This window comes from Hemibagrus wyckioides, linkage group LG21 (assembly GCF_019097595.1).
Source record: "Hemibagrus wyckioides isolate EC202008001 linkage group LG21, SWU_Hwy_1.0, whole genome shotgun sequence".
NCBI classification, from domain to species: domain Eukaryota; kingdom Metazoa; phylum Chordata; class Actinopteri; order Siluriformes; family Bagridae; genus Hemibagrus; species Hemibagrus wyckioides.
The window spans coordinates 4,577,543-4,603,269 of record NC_080730.1 but is presented as its reverse complement, the minus strand read 5'-3'; the positions used below and the strand labels follow the sequence as shown (position 1 = coordinate 4,603,269).

General features: G+C 37.1%; 1 protein-coding gene across 5 annotated transcripts in view; it reads right to left on the bottom strand.

The window, feature by feature from the left end:
* Nucleotides 1-870: 870 nt before the first annotated feature.
* The window catches only part of arhgef10la (Rho guanine nucleotide exchange factor (GEF) 10-like a), a 170,483-nt gene continuing 145,626 nt past the window's right edge, over nucleotides 871-25,727 (bottom strand). For all 5 annotated transcript variants that reach the window (XM_058373473.1, XM_058373476.1, XM_058373475.1 and 2 more), the window contains 4 exons: nucleotides 22,552-22,694; nucleotides 16,468-16,639; nucleotides 7,360-7,482; nucleotides 871-5,933 (listed from right to left, as the gene is read on the bottom strand). In XM_058373473.1, coding sequence (XP_058229456.1) covers nucleotides 5,389-5,933; nucleotides 7,360-7,482; nucleotides 16,468-16,639; nucleotides 22,552-22,694 — 983 coding nt within the window. In that variant the 3' untranslated portion in view covers nucleotides 871-5,388. The remainder of the gene's footprint in view (nucleotides 5,934-7,359; nucleotides 7,483-16,467; nucleotides 16,640-22,551; nucleotides 22,695-25,727) is intronic.

The following is a 25,727-nucleotide window of genomic DNA, read 5'->3' as shown; positions in this document are numbered from 1 at the left end:
ACAAGAATTGGGGAAAACAGTGGATTCTGTGATTTATTTATTCATTCATTCATTCATTCATTCATTCATTCATTCATTCATTCATTCATTCATTCATTCATTCATTCATTCATTCATTTATATTTGTAGTCTTGTTAAATCATTGATTGTTCTGGTGAAGGAAGACATGCTGGGGTGACAGGAAGATGCTGAAGCAGATTGAGATGGATTAAAATAAAATAAAATAAAATAAAATAAAATAAAATAAAATAAAATAAAATAAAATAAAATAAAATAAAATAAAATTAAATTACAAGAGTTAATTGAATAAAATGAATCACTTTGTTTGTGCTGTTATTTTTTAAAAAAAATCCCTTTAATCCAAAGTCCATTTGGTCATATATTTTTTTTGTTTTGTTTTGTTTTGTACATCACACCTTATTATTTCTCCTCCATCCTGGGCTGTTGTTAGCGAGAGATTAAACACAGATATCTACTGTCCTGCGACGGCTACAATTGACTTGTTCACAGTGTAGATAACATTTCTTTCCCTTTTTTTTAATTTTTTTTGAAATGCTGACCTTTTCAGCGCTCGTTCAGGGTTTCCCCTTGTGAGCCATATCGTTTAATGCCTTCTACTTATCTTCGGCCTTTTACAGTGACTAGCACGTAATCGCAGAGATTTGCCCCACTGAAGTGCAAGGCGGGATGAGAAAATGCCAAGCACCTAAAGCATCGGAATCTGACAGTTCAGCAGGAATTGCTCGAGGAGTAATCAGCAGGAATGTGGGAATCTTGGGCTGAGAACTGCTAGTGCAATGGATAAAATACAAATAAAAAGTGCATGAGTGTTTAGTATAGAATCTGTGAGATGTAGAAATTTCCAGAAACTAAGGTTTGTAAATGTATTTATTTCAACAAATCAAGTTGCGTATTAACATAACAGACACGAGTACATAGTTAACCATACTTTACATCATCTTTAAGTAATTACTGCTTCTCCGTAAGATATTAGTTATACACATAATTCATTCTAAACACTGCATGAGTGGGGACAAAACAAACAAGCAGTACCAGGACTTCATGAAACACCCCTGTGCATTCAGTGTTGCCTACAACATTACATTACAACACCTTTACAAATCTGACACATCTGACTGCCCAAATATTGAAAGAGTGTAATTTTTCCAGTGTACTATTATTTTCTTTTTAATCTTAGCAGTTAGCTTGGCACGGCTCTCACCTCTCCAGTGGACCTGGAGCAGCTCAGTGCTGTTGAAGATATTGCACAGTTCTATTTGCATGGCTCAGTAGCATCTGTAATGAAAGTTACTGTGGAAGGAGCTTAGGGCGAAACCGCATGAGGAAATGTCGTTCTAAAGCTTACATCATAAATCCAAGCAAGAAAAGAAGAGAAGAATGGAGAAAGTAAAACACCCTGCTCTCTCTTTTATTCCAAATGATGCAGTATATCTGTCTTGGAAATGATTTGATTTACGTGTTATTGCATGAGAAGGCAAGATTAGATGGTTATATTATATACACAGAGCAGTTTTCATTTGTTTCTAATTTAATGGCCATATAATGTACTACGAAATAAAATTGGTTTCCAGCTTACTGCTGCTCGAGAGATAACAAGGTATTAATTTTAAATGTAATGTATATCATGAATTTATATATTTGATGGTTTCAGCATGAAGGAAGATTTATGTTCAAGTTATAATGAAGTTATGTAAGATATTACGCTGATGCTCATGTTTATATGTTGCTCAAAAGCTCCGGGTTACACATTTTGACCATACAGTTATTGAAGGGAAGGATTTATAATCACACCCTGCTGTCACTCAGATGAGAATAAAGTTCCCTTTTGAGCCTGGTTCCTCTCCATGTTTCTTCCTCATTTCGTCTCAGGGAGTTTTTCCTTGCCACCTTTGCCTCAGGCTTGCTCATGGAGAATACAGCGGAACCTCGGCATAGGAATTTAATGTGTTCTTAAGGTGAAAATTTGTATTGTGAAATGAATTTTCTCATAAGAAATAATGTTAGTGCAGATAATCCGTTCCAGCCGCCCAAAAATATGACCAATATTCCCAATACGAAGCGTATGTAAACTGTATTGCTGCTTACAAAGAACTGACCCAAGCCAAGCATTCCATGTCAGTGGCCCTCACAGGGAGTCGTGCCACCAAGCTTGGGCTAAAAATAGAGCAGACCACCCACGCCACCAATGTGTCAACAAAAAAAACGACCGAAAAAAATCACCTAGCTTTCGAACACACGCCGAAGGCAACGTTGGTATCATGGGTTGACTCTTTCCAAACAGATTTCGCTGACTAAAGAAAATTTCGCTTGGCTTTCCACTGACACAAACACGTTTTGAACGGCTCTCGGATGTTGATATACGATTATCTCATGATGATGCTTCTTAATATGAAGGAAATTACAAAATAATTTCTGGAAAATCTATCATTTTTGGCAGAAAAAAAAATACAAAACATGGCTTATCATGTTACTGAGAAACCAGAACAAACTTCTCAGTACATGGCTGAAACCTTAGGACTGGTGCTGGAGACACCTTTTGTAAATAATAAATGTTAAATAAAAAATCCTATCAATTGTTATACATTTTTGTTTTTGTCTCATTATTATTATTATTATTATTATTATTATTATTATTATTATTATTATTATTATTATTATTATTATTATTATTATTATTATTATTAAAATTACTGCTGTGGAATGTGGTAGCTTAGTGGTTACGATGTTGCGCTGCTGCTCAGAAGGTTGTGAGTTTGAATCCCAGGTCCACCAAGCTGCCACTGCTGGACCCCTAAGCAAGGCCCTTAACCTTCAATTGTATAAAAAAAGCAAGATAAAATGTAAGCTGCTCTGGATAAAGGTGTCTACCAAATGCTGTAAATTATCTGGAGTGTCTGCCATACAAGTCGCTTGTTTGTTAATGATGTGTTGCTATAGAAACTATACCATATTCAAACAAGCCCTTGCTGTAAATCCAGAGATGTACCAGCTCCGCTTCATAACGATTTCAGACATTCAAAGAGAAGATTCCAACCCCGTGAGGACTTTTAGGACAACAAGCCCCTAATCAATACACAACATAACATTCTACATATGCTGTATCTCCCTCATTGAGCATCTGAAGGCTTCGGCATAAAGGAGTTGGTGTTGAATCTATAATGAACTCAGATGTTGAGCTAATTCATGAGTTGCTCACGAGCTCCTGGTTACTCAACTCTAATTGACTGTATATGACTAGAAAGGACATTATTATTTATAATCACACTCTCTAGTGTCTATAATGATTTATAATGATGAGGATGAGGTTCCCTTTTGAGTCTGGTTCCTTGCAAGGTTTCTTCCATCTAAGGGATGTTTTTCCTCGCCACAGTCGCCTCAGGCTTGCTCATTAGGGATAAATACACATAAATTTAAATGCAAGTCTAATATCAATCTTGAACTTTTAGTCTAGTATTAATCCTGAACTTTCTGTACTATACTTCTAATGCTCTATACAGTTCCTTTGAGACAATATCCATTGTTAAAAGTGCTATACAAATCAAATTGAATTGAATTAACCTGTGATTTGAATTTTAACCAGCACTATAGTCAGAACCGCTGTTATAGCAAATCAAGCGACTTTTTCTGACCAATCAGAGTTGAGAATACAACAATGCTGTGCTGTAAGATTCAAAACTTCCAAGAACTGTCTGTGGGGGTAAATAGAATAAGCCGAAATCCCTCCATTTTTTTCTAATTTGCTCCAAGGGGTAACAAAAGGAGAGAATTCAAATGACTCCCACATGCTAAGTGCAGATTTTCTTAAAGTCTATTGAAATGGATTTTTTTTAATTACAGTTCCTCCAATGTACAGTCCACAAATTGAATTTCACTTAAGGCTTTTTATGCTTTTACTGCTGACCTGTCACAAGAAGTAAGGACTCACAGTAAAGCGAGTTCATGTTCCTATCAATGAGGGGCTGAGAAATCTCTGAAAGCCTCCATACAGCAGAGACATGGAAACTCCTTTCAATTTGCCTGCTGCCCTTTTTGCCGATAGGATTTCATCAAACGCTGTGAAATAAAATAGACCCTTCAGTAGTGCTCTAGCATGGCAAATTCCAAAGAAAATGATCCACCAGGGATGACCTGACTGTGCGCCTTAAGGAAATATTGTGCATTTGAGCAGCACTGACCCATGATGAAGCTGAAGCCGAATGCATTCACAGACACTAAAAGGATGATCTGAGGTTCCCTGTAGAGAGGAGAAGCTGTCGAGATGTCGAGCGTACACACAGTGCATCACCGAGTACTGCGGTCCCAGAGTAGTGGAATTGACCTGTGAAGACTTTATGCTTTTAATTTGACAAGGTACTCAAAAAGGCATCTTGTGTCTTCAGGCCTCATCTTGACCTTGCCTGAGTTTGGGATGATGTTCCCTCTCGAGAGGAGAAGCTACACAAGCAGCACATAGTGAAATATAGCATGTATCATGGTCTGAAAATACTCTCACAGCCACTGCAATGATGTGTAGATGTTAGGATTTAACCTGAACTCACATTTACTCGTGCGAACCATTGGTGGAGAACAGAAAGCCTGGTACATCCATGTGGGATTTTAAAGCGTTTCATGATGTACGGGTTTTTCTTTGAAGGTGAATGCCTTACCCTTCTCTCGGACACTTTCTTCACATGCGCCGTTATCTATTAATACTGTTAAAAAAAAAGAGCTGCGAGACAAGTGGTGTAGATGGGACAGCGAAATTTAAGGTACAGATTTATATACTACGTTAAACAAAAAAAAGAAATGGAGAAGATTCCATTTGATTCGAAATGCAATCACAACTGCAAATCATACCATGCTTTTATTTATTTATTTATTTAAAGAATTAACTTGCATTGCTTTTTACTTCCATTACTATGTTGCAGACATGCTACACTGAAATGCAATCCCAGCCCTAAGCCCTACTCGTGTAATGGCTGTATTTAGGGCCTGAAAATGCAACTTATTTTTCAGGAGGAGTTTCCAGGAAATCCATATAAAGGAAGATCTGTTTTGTCTTCTCATTAGCTAATGGTTTCTTCATTATTACTGCATCGATCGTTGAACACACAATCAAGCTTTTGAGAATTCCCGCCTACCTTCATTCAAAGGGTGAAAATCACTAAATATTTACAGCTGTAACTAAAAAAAACTGTTCATTTCACTTTGTTTTGTTTTTTTTCCCACCAGTGTGATTGCAGTCCACTTTACCATGGAATCTAGACCATAGAAACCAAAACCAAGACCTGGACACATAAGAAAATAAAACAGATTATTCCTTGGATGGCTAAGATCTGTACAACTCACATAATCTTTGCATCCTGAAGAAAACCTGGGAATCACATTTTATATGGTGAGCGGTAGTTGCCATACTATAAGAGAGCACTCAGTCGATTCCGCCCTACCCTCTGACGCACCCTCCTTAAGTCTTTTAAATCCCTTTCCCCCCGAGATGATGGCCGCAGACATGACCCTGTCCCTCCTGTGACCGTTCTTCTCACAGGGCCGACCCCTAACCCACATGTCCGGATCGTCGCTGAGTTCGTAGATGGAGCCGTCCTCGAGACTGTGTTCTAAAGACTCTAGCGAGGAATCCGAGGACCCATCGCATCGAGCGGTCAGCGGGCGTCCTGGTAAACCAATGGTGGAACGAACGCGGTATTGAAGAAGGACACTCCTCCGGTTTCCCTTGTTTTCTGCAATTGATGAGCTGCTACACTGCTGCAGGGACTCCTGTGAGGAGGAGTCAGTTTGCACCTCCCCTCCACAGGCCGAGTCAGGTGCTTCCACAACCGAATCTCGCTTCAGCAGATCTGGGGATAACGTGCTGCTGATTGCCACCAGAAAGTCCACAGGACCACAGTGAGCATTTAAAGAGGTCATCGCTTTACCTGCAGGACATATGCATAAGATAACAAAAAAAATCACCTAATTTAGGTGGGTCATTTCTTTCCGCCAGTCATTTGAGGTTAGAAACATGCCTACATAACCCAACCAGTACTGTATTCACACATCTGAACTGGTTAGGGTTAATGTAGAACTAAAGCTTATACTGGGAAAACACCTAGAACAGGATGCCAGTCTGTTGTTCACACATTCACACTCTCATTCACATGTAGAGGCAATTTAGCATAGCCAGTCAACCTACAAGCATGTTTTTTGTCTGAGGTGGAAGGAAACTAAAGAACCAGGAGAAAACTCATGCAGAGCCAGGCAGGAGAGTGTGAAAGAACAGTGTGAAACTTCACACACTGACAGTGACACGAGCTCAGGATCAAACCAAGGCTAGGCTAAAACCACAGACTATCACACAAACATGTCCTGACAGTACTTCAGCCTAGATTATTACAGTAGTTACTGTTTTCAGAGAATGATTAGTATGGTAGAATATGGTTTTGGACATAGACTATATCAATATTTCAACTATGTCACACTGTTATATCTATTCTGTCCACATCCACTCATCCACCCATCATTATTCTGCTAATTCTATTCTTTTGTTGTTTATTTTTAGTCTATTTTATTTGTACTATATTCTTTTTACACTTGATCTTCGTCATATTTTAGATTCTTCTTTTCTTCTAGTGTATTTTCTTATATTTTAGATATTTTAATTCCATCATAGGACTATGGTCAAATAATAATAATAATAATAATAATAATAATAATAATAATAATAATAATAAATAAAATATAAGAAAATAAAAAAAAACATTTCACTACATGCCTTACTGTATATGATTGCGTATGTGACAAATAAAATTAGAATTTGAATTTCTGGGATAATTAGAAAGGTTTGGCTTTGGCACCACATAGGCCCATGAGATGTTCAGAAGAACTGAAAAATCTAAATTTCATACAAATGGAGTTTGCCTTAACCCTAACTTTCATATAAATTATTAAGTTGCTGGTCATGTTGCCTAAACACTGACTAAACATTCTTCGATATATACTCTATACTTCGATATATACTCTATAAATGATTGTATTTTCATTTTGTATAACTATTTCATATTTTTCTGTTTCTATGAATAGTCCTATACATCGTTTCTCCACCTCTGGATGCTTTTGAGTATTGCATCACACCGTACAGACTGTTTATTGCCCCCTCTGTCTTTCAGCTGTTAATTAACACCACCATCCACAACATGCTGTTAAAGTGTATTTTCAGGCCTTTCTTTTTCTAACATAGTACTCTATTCAATCTCAACATTCACACAAAGACATGTGGATGAAAAAACCCTTCAATTCCCATAACTCCAAGTACACAAAACTTCCTTAAAATAGCTTCTGCACAAACAAGTGCCGCCTCCATACCTGTTATTTTAGGGATGCCTTCCAGCTTTGGTACAGGCAGAGTGATGATGATGCCCTGGGCTGTTCCCACCCACAACAAGCCCTGGCAAATCAACAGACTAGTGACCCTCACATTCTTCTGACCTGAAGAGAAAAAGAATCAAATGCAGCTGATGAAAGAAGAAGTTGATGGCTTCATCGTGTGTAAGACAGCACTGTGGGTTCATACCACAGCAGGATGTTTTCTGTCTTTTACAGAGTTTTACTTTTTTCTCTCGGGTTAAAAAAAAAATGATTGAAGACAAAAAGGTGATTTTTTTTTTTATGTCTTTAAACAGACACTATATCCAAGATAGTCAGCACTGGTGCTTTGTAGAGGTAAGGTTTCTGTCAGCGCTATACTTTCACTCAGTATGCGGGTGTGTGGGTGGATAAATAAATGGAAGCGCATATACTTTTGAACATTAACATTTCTCCTTTAATGTTAGGCTTATACTGTAGTAGTCTGCTAAAGTCTTCTTGAAATGGTGTTGAAAGTTCTGATTCAGACTAATCTTCTGTAACACCAGCTTTCACTTCACCCAAACATTTCATCCTCTTTGCAACTCACTGGTTTATAATAATATATAAATATAAAAAAGTCTCCATTTTCAGTGCTTTGGGTCACTGAGCAAGTTTTCTGCCATTGGAAAGAATTCAGGACAGAAGGGGTGGTGCTAATACTTTTGCTTCAAACTGGCCTGCACCACACCACACTCAATTGTTGATTATTTTCCTATAATAGCAGGCTTAGAGTGTTTTATTTGAACCTAGAGCACTCTGACCATGTCAAGAAAAATTAGCCATCTAATCTTGCAAATATGGAAAAACCTTCAAATTAAAAATTGAAGCAAAAGAAGAAAATAGGAATCTTGACAAGTGGATCATGAAACCCATATGAAGTGCTTTCGTTTGCAGTTACTAGCAAAGCAACCTGTAACCCTCTGAATTTTTAAAAATTCAGGGCCATAAAATTAAGTAGAATTGACAAAGTGCTCCATGCACAAGCAAGGTCTCAAATGTGAAAGCCTAGCACTTATTTTTGTGTATTAAACTAGCACTTATTTTTCTTCCCTATTTAAACTAGCATTTATTTTTGTGTATTAAACTAGCACTTATTTTTCTTCCCTATTTAAACTAGCACTTATTTTTGTGTATTAAACTAGCACTTATTTTTCTTCCCTATTTAAACTAGCACTTATTTTTGTGTATTAAACTAGCACTTATTTTTCTTCCCTATTTAAACTAGCACTTATTTTTGTGTATTAAACTAGCACTTATTTTTCTTCCCTATTTAAACTAGCACTTATTTTTGTGTATTAAACTAGCACTTATTTTTCTTCCCTATTTAAACTAGCACTTATTTTTGTGTATTAAACTAGCACTTATTTTTCTTCCCTATTTAAACTAGCACTTATTTTTGTGTATTAAACTAGCACTTATTTTTCTTCCCTATTTAAACTAGCACTTATTTTTGTGTATTAAACTAGCACTTATTTTTCTTCCCTATTTAAACTACTGTAGCACTTTTTTTCCCCTGTTTTAAACTAGCACTTATTTTTTGTGTTTTAAACTAGCACGTTTTTTTCCTGTTTTAAACTAGCACTTATTTTTTTGTGTGTTTTAAATTAGCACTTGTTTTTTTTTTTTCAGTATTAAACTAGCACTTATTTTTTTGTGAGTTTTAAACTAGCACTTATTTTTCTTCCCCGTTTTAAACTAGCGATTATTTTTTGTGTATTTTAAACTAGCATGTATTATTTTTCCAGTTTTAAACAATCACTTAGTTTTTCCTGTTTTAAGCTAGCACTTGTTTTTTGGGTGTTTTAAACTAGCACATATTGTTTTCAGTATTTAAACTAGCACTTATTTTTTGTGTGTTTTAAACTAGCACTTATTGTTTTAGTTTTTAACTAGCACTTGTTTTTTTCTTGTTTTAAAATAGAACTTGTATTTTTTTCCCTATTGAAACTAGCACTTATTTTTGTGTGTTTTAAAATAGCATTTATTTTTTTCCTTTTTTTAACTAGCACTTATTTTTTTTCCAATTTAAACAATTTAAAGCACTATTTTTTTTAAAAGAGCTATATTTTCTCCCAACAGAGATTTAGACCCATGCTTTCCATAGACTGTGACCTAGCAAACCAATATTGATGTATTCACTGATAGAGACTTCAAAGCACTTTTGTACATCACTCTGGATAAGGTCATCTGTCAAATGCCAGAAATTTAAACGTAAAACCAAAACGTACCCATTTTGTAAAATAAATAATAATACAAAAAAAAACGTGCTAAAACCTTGATATATTTGACAGAAACTTTTCCACAAAACACTGCTATTCCAGCTCTTAGAGGAGGAGATGCTCGTATACAGCGTGAAACTATTTAAAGTCCCACTTGGGTAGAAACTCTGGTAACCATTGCAGATGTTGTGCTAATAATTAATTCATCAACCATCCTAGACTAGGGAGGACCTTGTGGGACTTGATGGCCATTGATCTGTAATAACCACATGAGTCTTTTTCATCTCCTGGCTCACATATTCAAAGAGAATTAAGATGCTCCCCAGCCTGAACGTCCCAAGAGACAGAAGAAACAACAGAAGTTCATTTTAACTCTAGCATTGGTGGACTATGATCGTTCCTTTACTCGTGCTTGGCATATTTCAGCACAAGTAAGAAGACAAGACATTCTGACCAAGACACTAGCCTCGTCTGCTCCAAGTGTCTTATTAAATCTAGCACAAACTTTGATCCAAAAGTTCTTGCATTTTTTTCTTGCCATGTTATTGCATTCTGAGGGGTTTTTTTTGTTCTTTTTTTTCCCAGAATCTTGACAGGAAAAGGCTGAAGCACAAGACCTGCTGATAGTTATTCACTCTGGCTAGTTGCCAAAGTCTGATTTACTCACTTGTCTTTTTTTCTTTTTCACAGTCCATGTGATTATCATTGCCTATGACAAGCCATGAAACCTGTTTCTACTGCCTAAAATTGGACATAACCAGCAAGCAAAAATAAACAGAGCGTTAGAATGAGTAAAAAGAGAGTCGGTGAGCCTCGGTGAGGTGTGATGTTTTTCACTGTCAGCCAATTCAGATTTTTTTTTTTTTCCCAATATGGACCACATCGGACACTGGATTAAGATTCTAAATCCAAAACTGGATATTTGACTCATATCTAAAAGCTCATTTTTAAATCTCCTGTTAATTCTGAAGTGATCATGATTGTTATGCAATAAAACACTGGGCCTCAGTGCCTCACATCATCATCATCATCATCACCATCATCGAGCTCAAAGAACACACAAGAATGCTGGATGGTAGTCAGTGCAGTCCAGGTAAAATCACTGGCTTAACCTGTGGGGGAATATTGTCATGCAAAGAAACACTGGGCTTCATCATTCATCATCATCATCATCATCATCATCATTAAATGGCTCAAAGAATGTACATGAATCCTGGATGCTAGTCTGTGCAGTCCAGGTGAAATCATTGGCTGACCTGTGAGGGAATTTTATTTTGCAATGAAACATTGGGCCAAATCATCATCATCATCATCATCATCGGGCTCAAACAACACATGTGAATCCTGCAGGCTAGTCCGGGCAGTCCAGGTGAAATCATTGGCTTGACCTGTGAGGCAATATTTTTGTGCAATGAAACACTGGGCCAAATCATCATCATCATCATCATCATCATAGGGCTCAAACAATACATATAAGTCCTGGATGCTAGTCCAGGCAGTCCAGGTGAAATCATTGGCTTGAGCTGTGGGAGAATATTGTTATGCAATGAAACACTGGGCTTGGACCAAATCATCATCATCATCATCATCATCATCATCAAAGGGCTCAAACACACATAAATCCTGGATGCTAGTCAGTGCAGTTCAGGTGAAATCATTGGCTTGACCTGTGGGGTCTACAAACTACAGATGACACCTAAACTGGTATTGACACCTAAACTGGTATCAGGTATCAGTCCAGTGCTTTGCTTATTTACTCGTACTGTTAAAAGTGCTCTGATACCAGCATCCTGGTGCATTGTGTAGCACTAATAAACAACATGACAACAATCTCGAAATAGATGGCAAACTGTGTTCTATGAAAACTTCATAATCTTCCCACATAAAATTGACCTGTTAAACACCTTAAAAATTAATCCTTATATTCTCTATCCAAACATGCTTTTTCAGAGTAAAGCAAAACCCAAGCCTGCTCATTTTGGTAACCTTACTGGTATCAGCATTAATGAGTACAAAAAAAAAAAACAATTTCTTGACACAAGGTAGAGTAAGGATAGAGTGGATTCTAGCTTCAGAGCCCTAAAGTCAATAATCCAAAGACACAAAAGAACAAAATAACTCCGGTAAAAACAATTCTTTCTATTAATATATGTTAACAATCCTGTAGGATAAACCCACTTCCTGTACTTGACAGCTCTATGGAAGATTCCCAGACTTCTAGATGTGGTCTGTTCGACACTAACTTACATGTTTAGCTAGAATTCAATTACAAAATATACTAAATATAATGTTTAAACTGGCACATCTGATGTTTATTCTGCACAGCACAGAGTATCTTTTAGTTGCTGTAATAATAGCAAACACGTGCATGAAGCTAACTGGTATTACAAACCTCTCACTTGATATACAGATATGGATCAGATATGGGTCAGATATGGATCAAATATGGGTCAGATATTGATCAGATATGGCTTAGATATGGATCATATATGGGTCAGATACAGGTCAGACATGGCACAGATATGGATCAGATATGGGTCAGATATGGATCAGATATGGGTTAGATATTGATCATATATGGATCAGACATGGGTCAGGCATGGGTTAAATATGGATCATATATGGGTCAGATATTGATCAGATATGGCTTAGATATGGATCATATATGGGTCAGATACAGGTCAGACATGGCACAGATATGGATCAGATATGGATCAGATATGGATCAGATATGGGTTAGATATTGATCATATATGGATCAGACATGGGCCAGACATGGGTCAGGCATGGGTTAAATATGGATCATATATGGGTCAGATATTGATCAGATATGGCTTAGATATGGATCATATATGGGTCAGATACAGGACAGACATGGCACAGATATGGGTCAAATACGAATCATATATGGGTCAGATATGGGTCAGATATTGATCATATATGGGTCAGATATTGATCATATATGGATCAGTCATTGGTCAGATATGGGTCAGACATGGGTAAGATATGGATCGTATGTCGGTCAGATATGAATGAGATATGGATCGGATATGGATCAGATATACATCAGATATGGATCAGATATGGGTCAGATTTGGGTTAGACATGGGTTAGATATGGATCAGATATGGTTTAGATGTGGATAAGATATGGATCAGATATGGGTCAGATTTGGGTTAGACATGGGTTAGATATGGATCAGATATGGTTTAGATGTGGATAAGATATGGATCAGATATGGGTCAGATTTGGGTTAGACATGGGTTAGATATGGATCAGATATGGGTTAGATGTGGATAAGATATGGATCAGATATGGCCCAGATATGAATCAGATATGGTTCAGTTATGGGTCAGACATGGCTCAGATATGGGTCTTCATATATCGGCATTGAGTCCTATGTACAATGTACAAAAGTGACAATAAGACACGAACATTATGACTACTCTGAAACTGCCTCTCAGCAGTTCCACTTACGTAATCAATGTTCAAACAAGCTTCTACCGCTGAAAGTGAAGTGTGAAAAACCACACCGGGTGGGCCGGTAAATATTTTATGTATCAGAAAACACAGAACACAGCATGGAAGCTTGTTTGTGGCATCTGGGAGGGAAAAAAAAGAATTAAAGATGAATACAAGGCATAAAGAAAGGATGAATGAACAAAAGGAACAATTGGGCATGGTGCAAAGGAAAGAAGACACACACACCACACACACACACACACACACCACACACACACACGCACACACCACACACACATGCACACACCAAAAGAGATGCAAGGGGGCAAAACTGGCATATTACCAACGTGCCAGGGCTGCTGGAGTCAAGACAAGAGTGTTTCCATGGCAACCTTGGGAATGGAGAGCTTTTGTCTCCAGCATTGTGCCTTCCTTCCTTCTTTCCTTCCTTCCTTCCTTCCTTCCTTCCTTCATGTCTTTTCCTTTTCATTAATTCCTGCCACTAACCCCATGGCTCCATCGATGCATTTTGGAGTCTTAAGATAGCTACTTATTCATCGATGATCCTCTGAGACTCAGCCGGCAGAATCCAAACCACTGACAGTCCTCCGCTTTCATGCAGAGGACCGAATCTCTGTTCATAGCTTTTGTACAATAGAACCAGGGGATAAAAAATGATCTAATTCCAACCATAGTCTTTCTGATAACTCATTTAATAAAGCTTCTGTTCATGGACAATGACCTTAAGACTCCTATTTGTAGAGGCAGATTCTGAGATCCTGTGTTCCTCTACACCTTTATTCAGTACTTAAACCAGATGAATAATTTACACTAAATGCAAATCAAGCTGACATCGTTGACCTTCAATGACCTGGTAGCTGAGATCTACGAATCAACCTTCTGCTGAAGATTTTTCTTCTTTTTTGTTGCTCAAAAACAGAAAAATACAAGCATTAAGGTTAGTCAAAGGAACTTTTCAATTCTAAACACAAAATCACTTCGCTACCATTTAAAGGTCTTAAGTGCCTGGTTCTGCCCAATTAATTGCCAACTGAATGGCACTCACTGCATTTTTGTATATCTCTTTTTTCCCTCCTCTTTCTCAGACTAAGATAATAAGCCTGCTTTTTTTTTTTTTTTTTCCAACTATTGTACCCATTTTTATGAGCGTTTGAGGCAAAATCTTAATAATGAACCAATTAGTTTTAGCTGTACAACATTAAAATGGAAGACGTTAAATTTAAATCTGTCCAAAATACAAGATAAATAAGTATTTGCATCAAATAAGGTAATTGTACCTTTGGTTAGATTTTATAGAACAATATTTAAGAAGATAAAAAAATATTTTATGAATCCTAGTGTTATGTGATCAAAGGCTTAAGTGGAAAAAATAACTATAACGTTTTCTATTTTCAGGAAAACATCCTTAAAATATCACATATACCAAACAAGCAGGAAATGAAAAATGAATGAATGAATGAATGAATGAATGAATAAATAAATAAATAAATAAGGACATAACATTACGTTTCTCAGAGTTGCTTCAGATCATCTGTTGTAAAAGAACAAAATAAGAGACGCTAAATGTTCATAGAGATGTTTGAAAGGCCGTCAAATATTTATCTCCTGTTATTTTTTGTTCCTCTGACAAAAACAAAAAAACAGCTATTTACCTTTATACTATTGAGAGACCAAAATGGACAACCATCGCTTTTTGGAACAGGTTGTTGCTCAGCATAAAAGCATTCACATGGTATTCTGAATAGCTGTAGGCCCATTTAATATTTTTCTGTCTGTCTGCAAACACATCTGAGTGCTTTTCAACAGGGTTTTTTTATTATTATTATTATTTTTTTCCCCCAAAGTACCTTCTCCTCAAAGTATGGTTCTGGATCTGTGGGAAAAGAATTGACTGAACATCCAAACATAGCAACTGACCAGCAACAGACGCTAATGAGATTAATACATTTGAAGTGAAGTATTTTTGACATGCAAATTCCCATTTTTTTTATTAATGTTGCTACGTAGAAGCGACTGTCCTTGTTCCACCATTATGTGAGCTATTTAATCAGCAATGATGATGAAAGCAGGGTACACTACATTAAGAAAATTAGTGTTTATCAGTCCTAGTTTGCTGCTCATTTGAATAAAAGAAATGAGACAATAAAAGAAACAGGGAAAATTGGTGGTGTAGTGACCTCATGTGACCTGCGCCTTAAAGTTGATCATTTTCCTCTAATGGCATGCCCTGAAGTTTACTCCTCTCACACCAGAGCATCTTCGACAATTCCAGCCTGTCCATCATCAAGACACAGGAGCAAAAGGGTAAAAGCAGATATTTCGGTTTGAATAAAATGGACGCTTGAGATTAAAAGGTTGTGTTTTTTTTCCCACTAGGGCTTCATCTGAGGAAGAAGAGAGCAGAGAAATCTTTCCATCCAGTGGAACGCTTTCATCTGAGACTTTCTGAATAAATCACTGACAATCGTCAAGCTGTTACATGATTAAAGCCTTTTCGACTTTGCTTAAAATTAGACGCTTGTACGATGTACTCGCCTCAGACTTTCTAAAGAACGCCGTAAGAAACGGCTTTGTCGGCAGAGATACGATGCTCCGGCTGACAAGGACAGTGTACGGCTTCTAAAAACCGCTTAACACCTCTGGACATTTGTACCATACCTCAGTATAGAGTTCTCTATTCTGATTGGTTAGAAGAGAACATGTTGATTAATTTTCTCTTATCACGTCCCACTAGTTTTGGTTGCAAAGCAAATCGCAGGTTTATACTAATGCACTCCTTCAAATATGCCGTCATTTCTATAGTAACGACTCATTCACAGGGACCTGAATGCCAGGTGGAGGATGGAAGAATTTATGCTTTGCGGTTTCTCTGCAAATTGATGTAGCATGCAAGGAATAAAAGACTTCAGGAACATGCTGTTATTGGAAAATATTCAACTCTCGGAGTGGCCGCTATTTTACCTTTAATGGTACGCCACTGAGAATTTTTATTCCTTAGCAAGCTATAAAACTTATATATAATTCATTCTGTTTTGTTATAATTCCTTTGTTGTGATGCATAAAAGGACATGGCTAATTTTAGAACATTTATAACACAGAAAAATCTGTAAGGTCATGAGATATGAGCTCGGAGATAAATGATTAGATAGTCTCCAGTCTCATATTTTTAAGAGGGTAATAAACTAAACAGAGCAATAAATAAATAATCAAGTCTGACGCTGAACAGCGGTAGCTGCAGTAGCCTCTAACGCTCAGTATGGGTTTGTTTTTGCCTTCATTTTCAATTTGCACAGCAGGAAAATTCCACGGGTTCGCTTTGTTTTTCTTTTAACTTGTGGTTATTAGGACTGCGTAATCTACTCACTTGAACTGTGGAATAAGGAGCGTGTGGAGATATTGATCTCTTGTAGGTGTTCCAGGGTTTCCGTGTGGAACAAGCGAATGCAGGAACCTTCCGAAAACGCCATCCACACCCCTCCTCCGGCTCGTACCATGTGAGCGACGCTCACCATCGGATCCTGGTGGGCCTCAAACCTCTGAGTAAAAAAAATAAAGATAAAGATGGGGGGGGGGCATTATGGTGATATTAGATGGAAAACGATCACACATACCCACTTAAAGACAGCTGTATTAATGATTTAAAATAGTAAATCTTTTCAAACCAAGGTCTATTTTTAAGCCTCTTGCTTGAAAACTACAAGGTGTATTTGGTGTATTTGAATAATTCTGGTACCAAGATAAAGGTAACACATGTGAGATTGCTGCGATAAGAGAAGATAGAAAACAGCAATAAAAGTAAAGTCATTCCGCCTGACCAAATTTTACAATATTAGAGAGTATCATATCAATTCATGCAGAATTAGCCTGAAAACTTATAAATTCTCACCATTAAGTATGAAGCGGTTAGATACTTTCATGCTATGTTTCGTCTGAATACCAAAGAGACAAACGTAACTCTTTCAATCAAATCAGAAATAACTAAACCTGTGATTCCGTCTTCTGTGTCATTTGTATTTTGCTTGGATATTGTGTGTCTTGGCCAGTTAGCTGAGCTAGTTAGAACCTGGTGCTAATAACCACAAGGTCAAGGGTTCAGTCCCCGTAATGACCATTTTAGGCAGTTGTGGCTCACATGGTTAAGGCTTTGGGTTGTTGATCAGAGGATCAGGGTTTAAGCCCCATCACTGCCAAGCTGCCACTGTTGGGCCCTTAAGCAAGCCCCTTAACCCTCACTGCTCCAGGGTTACTGTATCATGGCTGACTCTGCACTCTGACCCCAACTTCCAAAGTTAGGATATTTGAAGAAAAGCATTTCACTGTGCTGTAATGTATATGTGACCAATAAAGGCTTGTATTCTATTCTAGTCCACATAGTACATTTCTCCACACAACAACTCTACAGTCTGGGCTAGAAAGAAATCAGCCTTGCTTCTTCACGCAATTTGTGTAATGTTACAAATGCCAAAATAATCAGCAGGAAATAATCTGATTTGTCTGCCAAACTTGATACAGCCATCCTTCTATCTGTGAAATTCAGAGAGGAGCTTAGCCCTCAAAGCACATTTATACCGGAATTGTATTTATGTTATAATTATAAATAATTTTTAATATTTATAAAAAAGTTTGCCCTAAAAAAAGAAAGTAAACCTTATTTCTTCACTTAATGCTGTATTTAGAATCACAAGCTTGAACAAACATAATTAGCATCAACAAGATGTAAATTTAGGTTACTATTAAGTATTTATTTCGCATTAATACAAATTATTATGTTGTTATTAAACCTTTTTTTCTCGAACAAATCTGTAGCGTTACAGGTCTTTATGACTGATGCATAACAGATAAACCTTTTCCAAGTGTCTAAATTAAGCTTCATTAAACATTGATTAGAGCTGCTATAATTAACCTCTTATACAGTATGTGGTCCTTAATAATGACATGTAACAAAAAATAAATAAATAAAGAATATAGGATACAAAATTCTCTGGGAAAAAAAAAAACCCTCTATATCGTAAATATCACATTAATATTGCCTCCTCCATTAATTCACTTTTAGCCAGCAGTTAGTTTAGTCACTACACTAAACACTAATGGGTTATAAGTAGGCCAGAGAGGCCTGGAGACCAATGAGAATCAACAAACTGACATAATTGGGACATAGTACCTCATAGAGCGCATTGAAGCATAGCAAAACTCTGTAATCTCTCTCTCTCTCTCTCACCTTCTCATTTGTTTCCCGGAAAAGACAGCAAGCTCAACGCTGCTCCATAATGGCATCAGCTCTTTAAAAGACATGTATCTACCACCATTCCTTACACACACATGCGCACACACACACACACACACAGACACACACATATCACCCCCCACTGTTGTTTACTCTCTCCTGCTGAACCCAAGAGCAAGGATTTGTTTGTACACATGAAGTATAAAAATCCTCCACTGACAGCAGGCGAGTCTGCATTTGGCAGCATTAAATCTGTAGAGTGAACACACAGACATAAATGAGGTGCTGTGTAGAGTGACCGAGGGCTTGTTTTCCTGAACCACGTTCCTGGTATAAGTGGCACTAGAACGCATTATTGCTTGAAGCCCCATGAGGTCGGTCTCAGATGCGCCACTGGTCATTTTCGCCTTATTGGAGACTCTCTGCAAAACTACTCCACAAGACTCCTAATGAGCCAGCAAGCCATGCTGGGCCAATTTAAGCACATTTAACTTCTGTTCTTCTCCATAGTGCAGTGTTTATGGCTAAATAACAGAGCTGAAAGTTTCTACAGAGTACAAAGTTGCTGGAATTAATTGTGGATTTAGATACAGTTGTGGGGGCAGCGGTATGGAAACAAAGCTACAGAAAGGACAATTGAGGATTGACTTTTTTTGTGTAAAATGTGTGGTGGCCATTTTCTATACTCTTCTGTTGGGTTGTATATAGAAACCTGAGGTTCTGTACTTAACCAACAGGAACCAACAGGAACCCTTGGAAAGCAATGAACTTTTTATATTAAAATGGTTCTATAATTCTATAAATGATAAATAAATTGCTCTTGGGAATTTTATCTTTATATAGATAACAATGCAATAATGCTGATGGATGATTATGTATGACATATTTTAGAGATTATATTTGTGAAATAATTTAAATTATTTTATCAATACTGTATACAGTTGTTTCACCAACACTTCCAAGTCACAAGCTAAACACTATTTCACTGTTAACCCAACTGGGTTCAGGGATCTATCTAACTCACACAATTCTCAGAAATTCTCACCAGAATGTGCCTCAGTCTTCTAAGACTGAAAAAAAAGCTTTTTTTAACTGAGAAACAAATGATGGTCTGTCTCAGGTGTTGTCAACTGGTGAACTGGGATCTGGATGTGGACTTGGCAAAATGCTCCAGCAGATCAAAGCTGGTACTTGAAACAATACTGTGACAGAACTGATAAATGTATTTATAACATAGATGTAGTTTTCTAGACACGAACCGGCTCAGCTTGTGTAGCAGATCTTCTTTTGTGGCGTATCACAAGCATGAGGCAGACTTGAGACTAGCTACTTGGCTAGAGAATGCTCTTATATTATGATGACTATACAGTATTTGGTTAAAGCTTAGAAAAATGTCAAGTACCTCAGGGGCTGAATTTAAACATAAGACCATTCACATTTGTCCAGAAAAGGTTTGAATGTGTAGGTCTGAAATAGATCTAATGGCACATGATCCACACCATCACCTCAAACATCAGACTCACAACAGGTTCTAGGGTTAGGGTTATCAAGGAATTCAAAGATGAACAGCACAGAGTGGTACACACTTTTCTGCTTTCCCAGAGAAGTCCATAGGAAAAGAAAAGTCTTTTAAGACCCTCTTGTATAATGAGGAAGAGGAGACATTTAACAAGTGCTGCCCTAATGAGGTATAAAAGAACTGTACTTCTCCTTATCGGGCCTCTGCATGCAGGCCCTTGAGGTCCATCACCGAGAAGCTCCCACTGTGAGTTCTCCAGTGCAAGGGTGATGGAGATTAGTTGGTAGGGGTAATTCAATGAGGGGAAACAACACTGTGCTCTCCTCTACGCACCATCAGATGGGGATTAGCACCTGTTCATGTGTGCCCTTGCCAAAGGCAGCTCCTTTTGTTTGAGTGCCGGGGAGATGAGGGAGACTGCCTTTGATGGGTTTTCTCTTTTAATTGAATTGCCCTGACAGCGGGCGAATTTCTCATTCTGTCTCTCATCGTGTATTGCTCTCTGCTTGGTGAGTAAAATTTGCCTTGATTCTTTTCTCGGCTCCCAAACGAAGACAAGTAAAAGCTGTCGCAGGAGGTTCCTTATAGACATATATAATGTTGAGTCCTATCCTGTGTTCTGCTTGGCTTCGCGGCAGCGTGGCTAATCCAATAACAAAAGTCATTCAGGGGGCATCAGAAGGGCTAAATGCAAATGGCTTTAATCCATCAACTCAACTTCAAGACCTTAAAACATTTCATGTACTCAAAATAAAAACAATGAAAGGTAATAATTGCATCCAAATTGTTCTATAGTCAATATATTTGGCTAAACCAAAGGTTAAAAGTGTTTCTGAACAGTTGTCTTGCCGGTTAATCATTCTAATAGAACCATTCTTACTTGAAGAACCCTACTAAATATGCTGCACAGAAGGGGCCTTTAAGCTTCAAAATGCTTCTTCAAAATCCTAAAGGGTTCTTGCTAATAAATGATAAGAGCCACTAGATCAGCAGCTATTTTTAAAACCCAGTGGAATTCTAAGCAGAGGTTGGAATACTCTCAGAAGAAAGGATGGTTTTAAAAGGGATAGTTAAGGAGGCTGGGATAGAAAAACATGTTATTACATACTTCTATATAGAAAATTTAAAAAAGAATTCCACAAAGAGACCAGTACAATTATTCTACTCTTTTAGTTCTGTTCTTCTGCTAATCTCCATCTGGTATCTGCTATCATAGAAAACACAGAGAGCTAAATCCTCTATTTAGAGCTCCTAACCATCCAAATAAGGTTTTAAGGAGAACCTTTTGCCCTAAGAATGTTGCTTCCACGTTGCTTCCTTCCATATATTCTGGCATTAGAAAACATTTAGAATGTTGGTATCTTTTGCCCTGTACTGTCTGAAAAAGATTTCTAAGGTTTACCTTATACAACACTTGCAGTGCTTAAAAACCAAAGGAAACCAATGCTTAAAATGCCTCTTTCCTAGATGCTTTTCAATCCTGGCAATTTTCTCCACATTAAACACATTCTGCAGTGTATACTCATTTAATTCTGCTCTTCTGCTAATCTCCAACTTAGAAAACTCTTAAATTTTCTACACAGAGCTCCAACTATCCAAAGAAGGAATTTTAAGAAGAACTTTTTGTCCTAAGAGTGCATGAACCAGGATGCTTTTTTACATATATTCTGGCATTAGGAAACATTTAGAATAATGGCCTTAAATAACCTTTTGCTTTGTTTTGACGGACAACAATTTCTGAGGTTTAACCTAATCAACCTTATAACCAATGATGGAAAAATGGCTTTTCCTCAAATGTTCTTCAATCCTGAAGCCAGATAGCTGACTTTGAAAGGCCAGAAGGCTTTTACTGAAGTTTCCAGGGATGTCAAATTTTCTCTAGGCAGGTTTCTAGAGATGTCTAGGTGGGGGGTTCCTTATACTATGCCTTCAAGCATATGCCAAAAAGCACATAGCCTGTACCTGAACACCCCCCCATATATATTCCAACAGTCACCATCCTCAACAGGATGCCCTTGTTGAGGAGTTACCATAGGCACCAACACTCTAGGTGAAGCACTGTAGGAAGGCCATTGCTGGGGTTTGAGAAACCAAGACTGAATTCAGTCCACCTGAAGCTCTAACTCAAGCAACACACTATGCTGTAGCTACAAAGGTACATCTCGGCTACAGGCAATGGCTCATGATGTACCTAGAGAGGAAAGGATACAATGTGGAATAAGACAGAATGTTTGATCAGTGGTGATGAACCAATTGATTTCAATGCTCAGTCTAATTTAGAACTAAAGGACCAAAAATCTCAATAGCATCAAATAAGGATAGCCAAAATGTATAAGGTTGGTGGATAAGCCTAAAAAAGGTGCGAATAAAGTCATTAAGAGCTGAGGCTTACAAGCCATTCCTTATAGTATGGTCACCTCGGTATTTAATTTGTCCCAGTAGAACGATTATGAGAAGGTCCAGTCTATTTCATCAGCTGGTATGGTTTATAAGTGACAGACAACAAACCCCCAAATGAGAGAGTGTGACCGCAACAGCAATGGATGGCTGGGCTATAGCCTTATTGATCTTCACACACAATCTAATTTGTCCGTCACTGGGTGCCAAGCACTTCTGAGTTATGAGCCGCACTATTCCGTATGCTATTTTTAGAAGGGAATGATAGACCAGCTTGATAAATGGGAATTTTCAAGCAAAAACCTTACCCGAGTGGACAGGCTGGAGACGTCGATGACTGAGACGGAGTTGCCGCAGCTGGCCCATATGGAGTCGTCTAAAGCCAGCAATGTCCGAACTGGCTCACGACCCACTGAGACTTTACGACAAGACTCTGGGTTCCACAATTCACCTATAAATCCCAGCATATAAACAGTTGAGGTAAATGAATGGATAAGAAACATAGAAATAAATAAAGGTGGTGTAGGATAAAACATTTAAAACCAGTCACTTAGCACTTTAACTTCACATCCAATAGCATAGTCACAGAAAAGTGCCGCATGGTAATTTGCTTAAGGCAAGTCACTTAAGCTAAATTGGTTCCATTAGCACTCAAGGGTATGTCCCTGTGTTTGTTAGCCAAATGAGTAAAAGAGACGTTTTATTTCCAGCAGCAATTCAAAAGCGAAAGGATCGTACCTGATGATGAAACCCTTATGTGGGCTGCATCTCATGGCCTCACTAATATTCTCCCTATTCAAGTTAATAACTAAACATTTTGTAATGTAAAGTTTCCCCTCCAGCTCCTTCTTTTTTCTTAATTATTCTCCAAATGAGGCAGATCTCTTTCTTTGAGTTCTAATTACAGGGCGTGATTAGATGGAGTGTGTTGCACAAGCTCCCGCTGCACCTCCACGGCCTGCTAATGAAGCAAAATTAAATAAGGAAGTGTGGCGAGTCATTTAATTAACATTTTGAGTTGTTTATTTCTGCCTTTGAAACAGGAATAGACTAACAATGCCTTCTGAATCTTTAGGTTAATTGCGTGGCATATTACAAATGTCAGTCTTCCGGTGTTTCAAATGCACACAGTGAAAATGTCACATGGACACTCGGACATAAAGGGTGGCCCTGTGGAGATGTGCTGTTACATCATGGAGGGCATTTTTGAGGGGGAAAAAGAAACAAAGATATGTGATCTTTAACAAGAGAGATTTTGATTTCATGTTATAGTACAGTATAGTATAGTACAGTATAGTATAGTTATAGTACAGTATAGTACAGTACAGTACAGTATAGTATAGTACAGTACAGTACAGTACAGTACAGTACAGTACAGTACAGTAAAGTAAAGTATAGTACAGTATAGTACAGTATAGTACAGTATAGTATAGTATAGTATAGTATAGTATAGTATAGTACAGTACAGTATAGTACAGTATAGTATAGTACAGTACAGTATAGTACAGTATAGTATAGTAATAGTACAGTATAGTACAGTATAGTATAGTATAGTATAGTATAGTATAGTATAGTACAGTACAGTATAGTACAGTATAGTATAGTAATAGTACAGTATAGTATAGTATAGTATAGTACAGTACAGTATAGTACAGTATAGTATAGTAATAGTACAGTATAGTATAGTATAGTATAGTATAGTACAGTACAGTATAGTACAGTATAGTATAGTATAGTATAGTATAGTATAGTATAGTATTATATAGTTATAGTACAGTATAGTATAGTATAGTTCATTGCTTTAAAGGATGTTCTTTACACACCTAATTATTACATTTTTGCATATTATTCATACTCTTTCAATAAAGGCATTATTGAGAAAACAAGGAAAATTCTTTAAAACTATTATTTAAGTAAAGACATAATAGCATTAAAATACTAATAATAGCATCATTCTGCTATAGGAAAATAATCAATGATAAAATGATGTCACTTTTACCACCTAAAGTTAATTACCACAGCAATTTACAAACATAATTTTTATAGGCAGGATTTATTGCTTAAAGAACATGTACTTTTTATCTGTTGATATTTACATTTAATGTTGTGGAACGTCCACAAGACAAATTAGTTCCTGTTTCCTTTTATGTTGAAAAAACTAAACGTTCCCTTCCTAGCCTTTTCTTTTTTTCTTTCTCTCACCTGGAAATATACATATATATATATATATATATATAATAATTTCTTTGTTTGTTTATTTATTTCAAAAATATTTATTTTATATATATTTATATATATATACGTGCATGCAGCACAAGGGCCATAATTAATATTACTTTATGCTTGGGTGGAATTAATGCTTTCATTAGTCAGAAGCAGGTAAACAGAAGAAAGTGATAAATTCCTGACTCAATGGCTGCTCTTTCTGTCATCTGAAGATGACGGCTGATAAGCTGTAGGCTCTGGGCCTTCTGCCTCCAGCTTAACATGCAAATGTATGCACATACACACACCAAACACAGGCTGGTGGCTATGTATCATGTATGAGAATCCTAAATTTTGATGCACCTACTCGCATACATTGTCATTACTTGACTTTTACTTACAGCAAAATGAAAAAAAAAGACACTAACGCAGGACAAAAAAAAAGACTAGCACAAGCAGAAGTGATCGTTTGCTTTCAAGTTAATACTGAATTAAATACTTCACTAACGCAGAACCCAGAGCTCATTTCGTCTCATCTTCTGCTTGTGATCTAAAGACCCGACAGGACTCGACATTTTTCCATGCACTCACTTGTGCATACATGCTATTAGCCCCCCAAAAAATCTCAGAATATTTGAAGTTGATGAAAGAACAAATAGAACATGGAAACAATCAGACTCATTTGCAGTATTAATTTGATTTGATTACCCTTTTACTCCATTGAGTCCCTTTCATTGGCAGACATAATAATATAATCATTATCACGCTTAATTACCCCTTCCATTTAGTGCTACAACCCATTAGTGAAAAGGAAAACACATTGAGAGACAATGTCTACACTGGCACAAAATGCTTTAATACCAATATAAAATCGAATCAATGGGGAACGTAACATTACTGAGGATAAACATATCATGGTATAGCAATTTTGGAATGAACCTCCTATGAGCCTCTAATGAACATAGTTTGAATGGACCAACTTGCTTTAAAAATACTGTAAAAACTGTAATCATCACTCATAATTAGTCTGAAAATGTACCAGTTAGTGTTTTATTATTAAAATAAAATCCCAAATTCTGCCATAAAATCCATTAATAAAAAAAACAAAAACAAAAAAAAATATATGACCATGGTTAGAGAGCTGGAGATATCTACAACTAGGATGAGAGAAACTGATCACTATACAACTCTAACATGGACACTTTACAGATCTGGACTTTATGGAAGAGTGGTGAAAATCCTATTCGGTGTTTCAGAAAACATGAGGGAAAGGTTATCT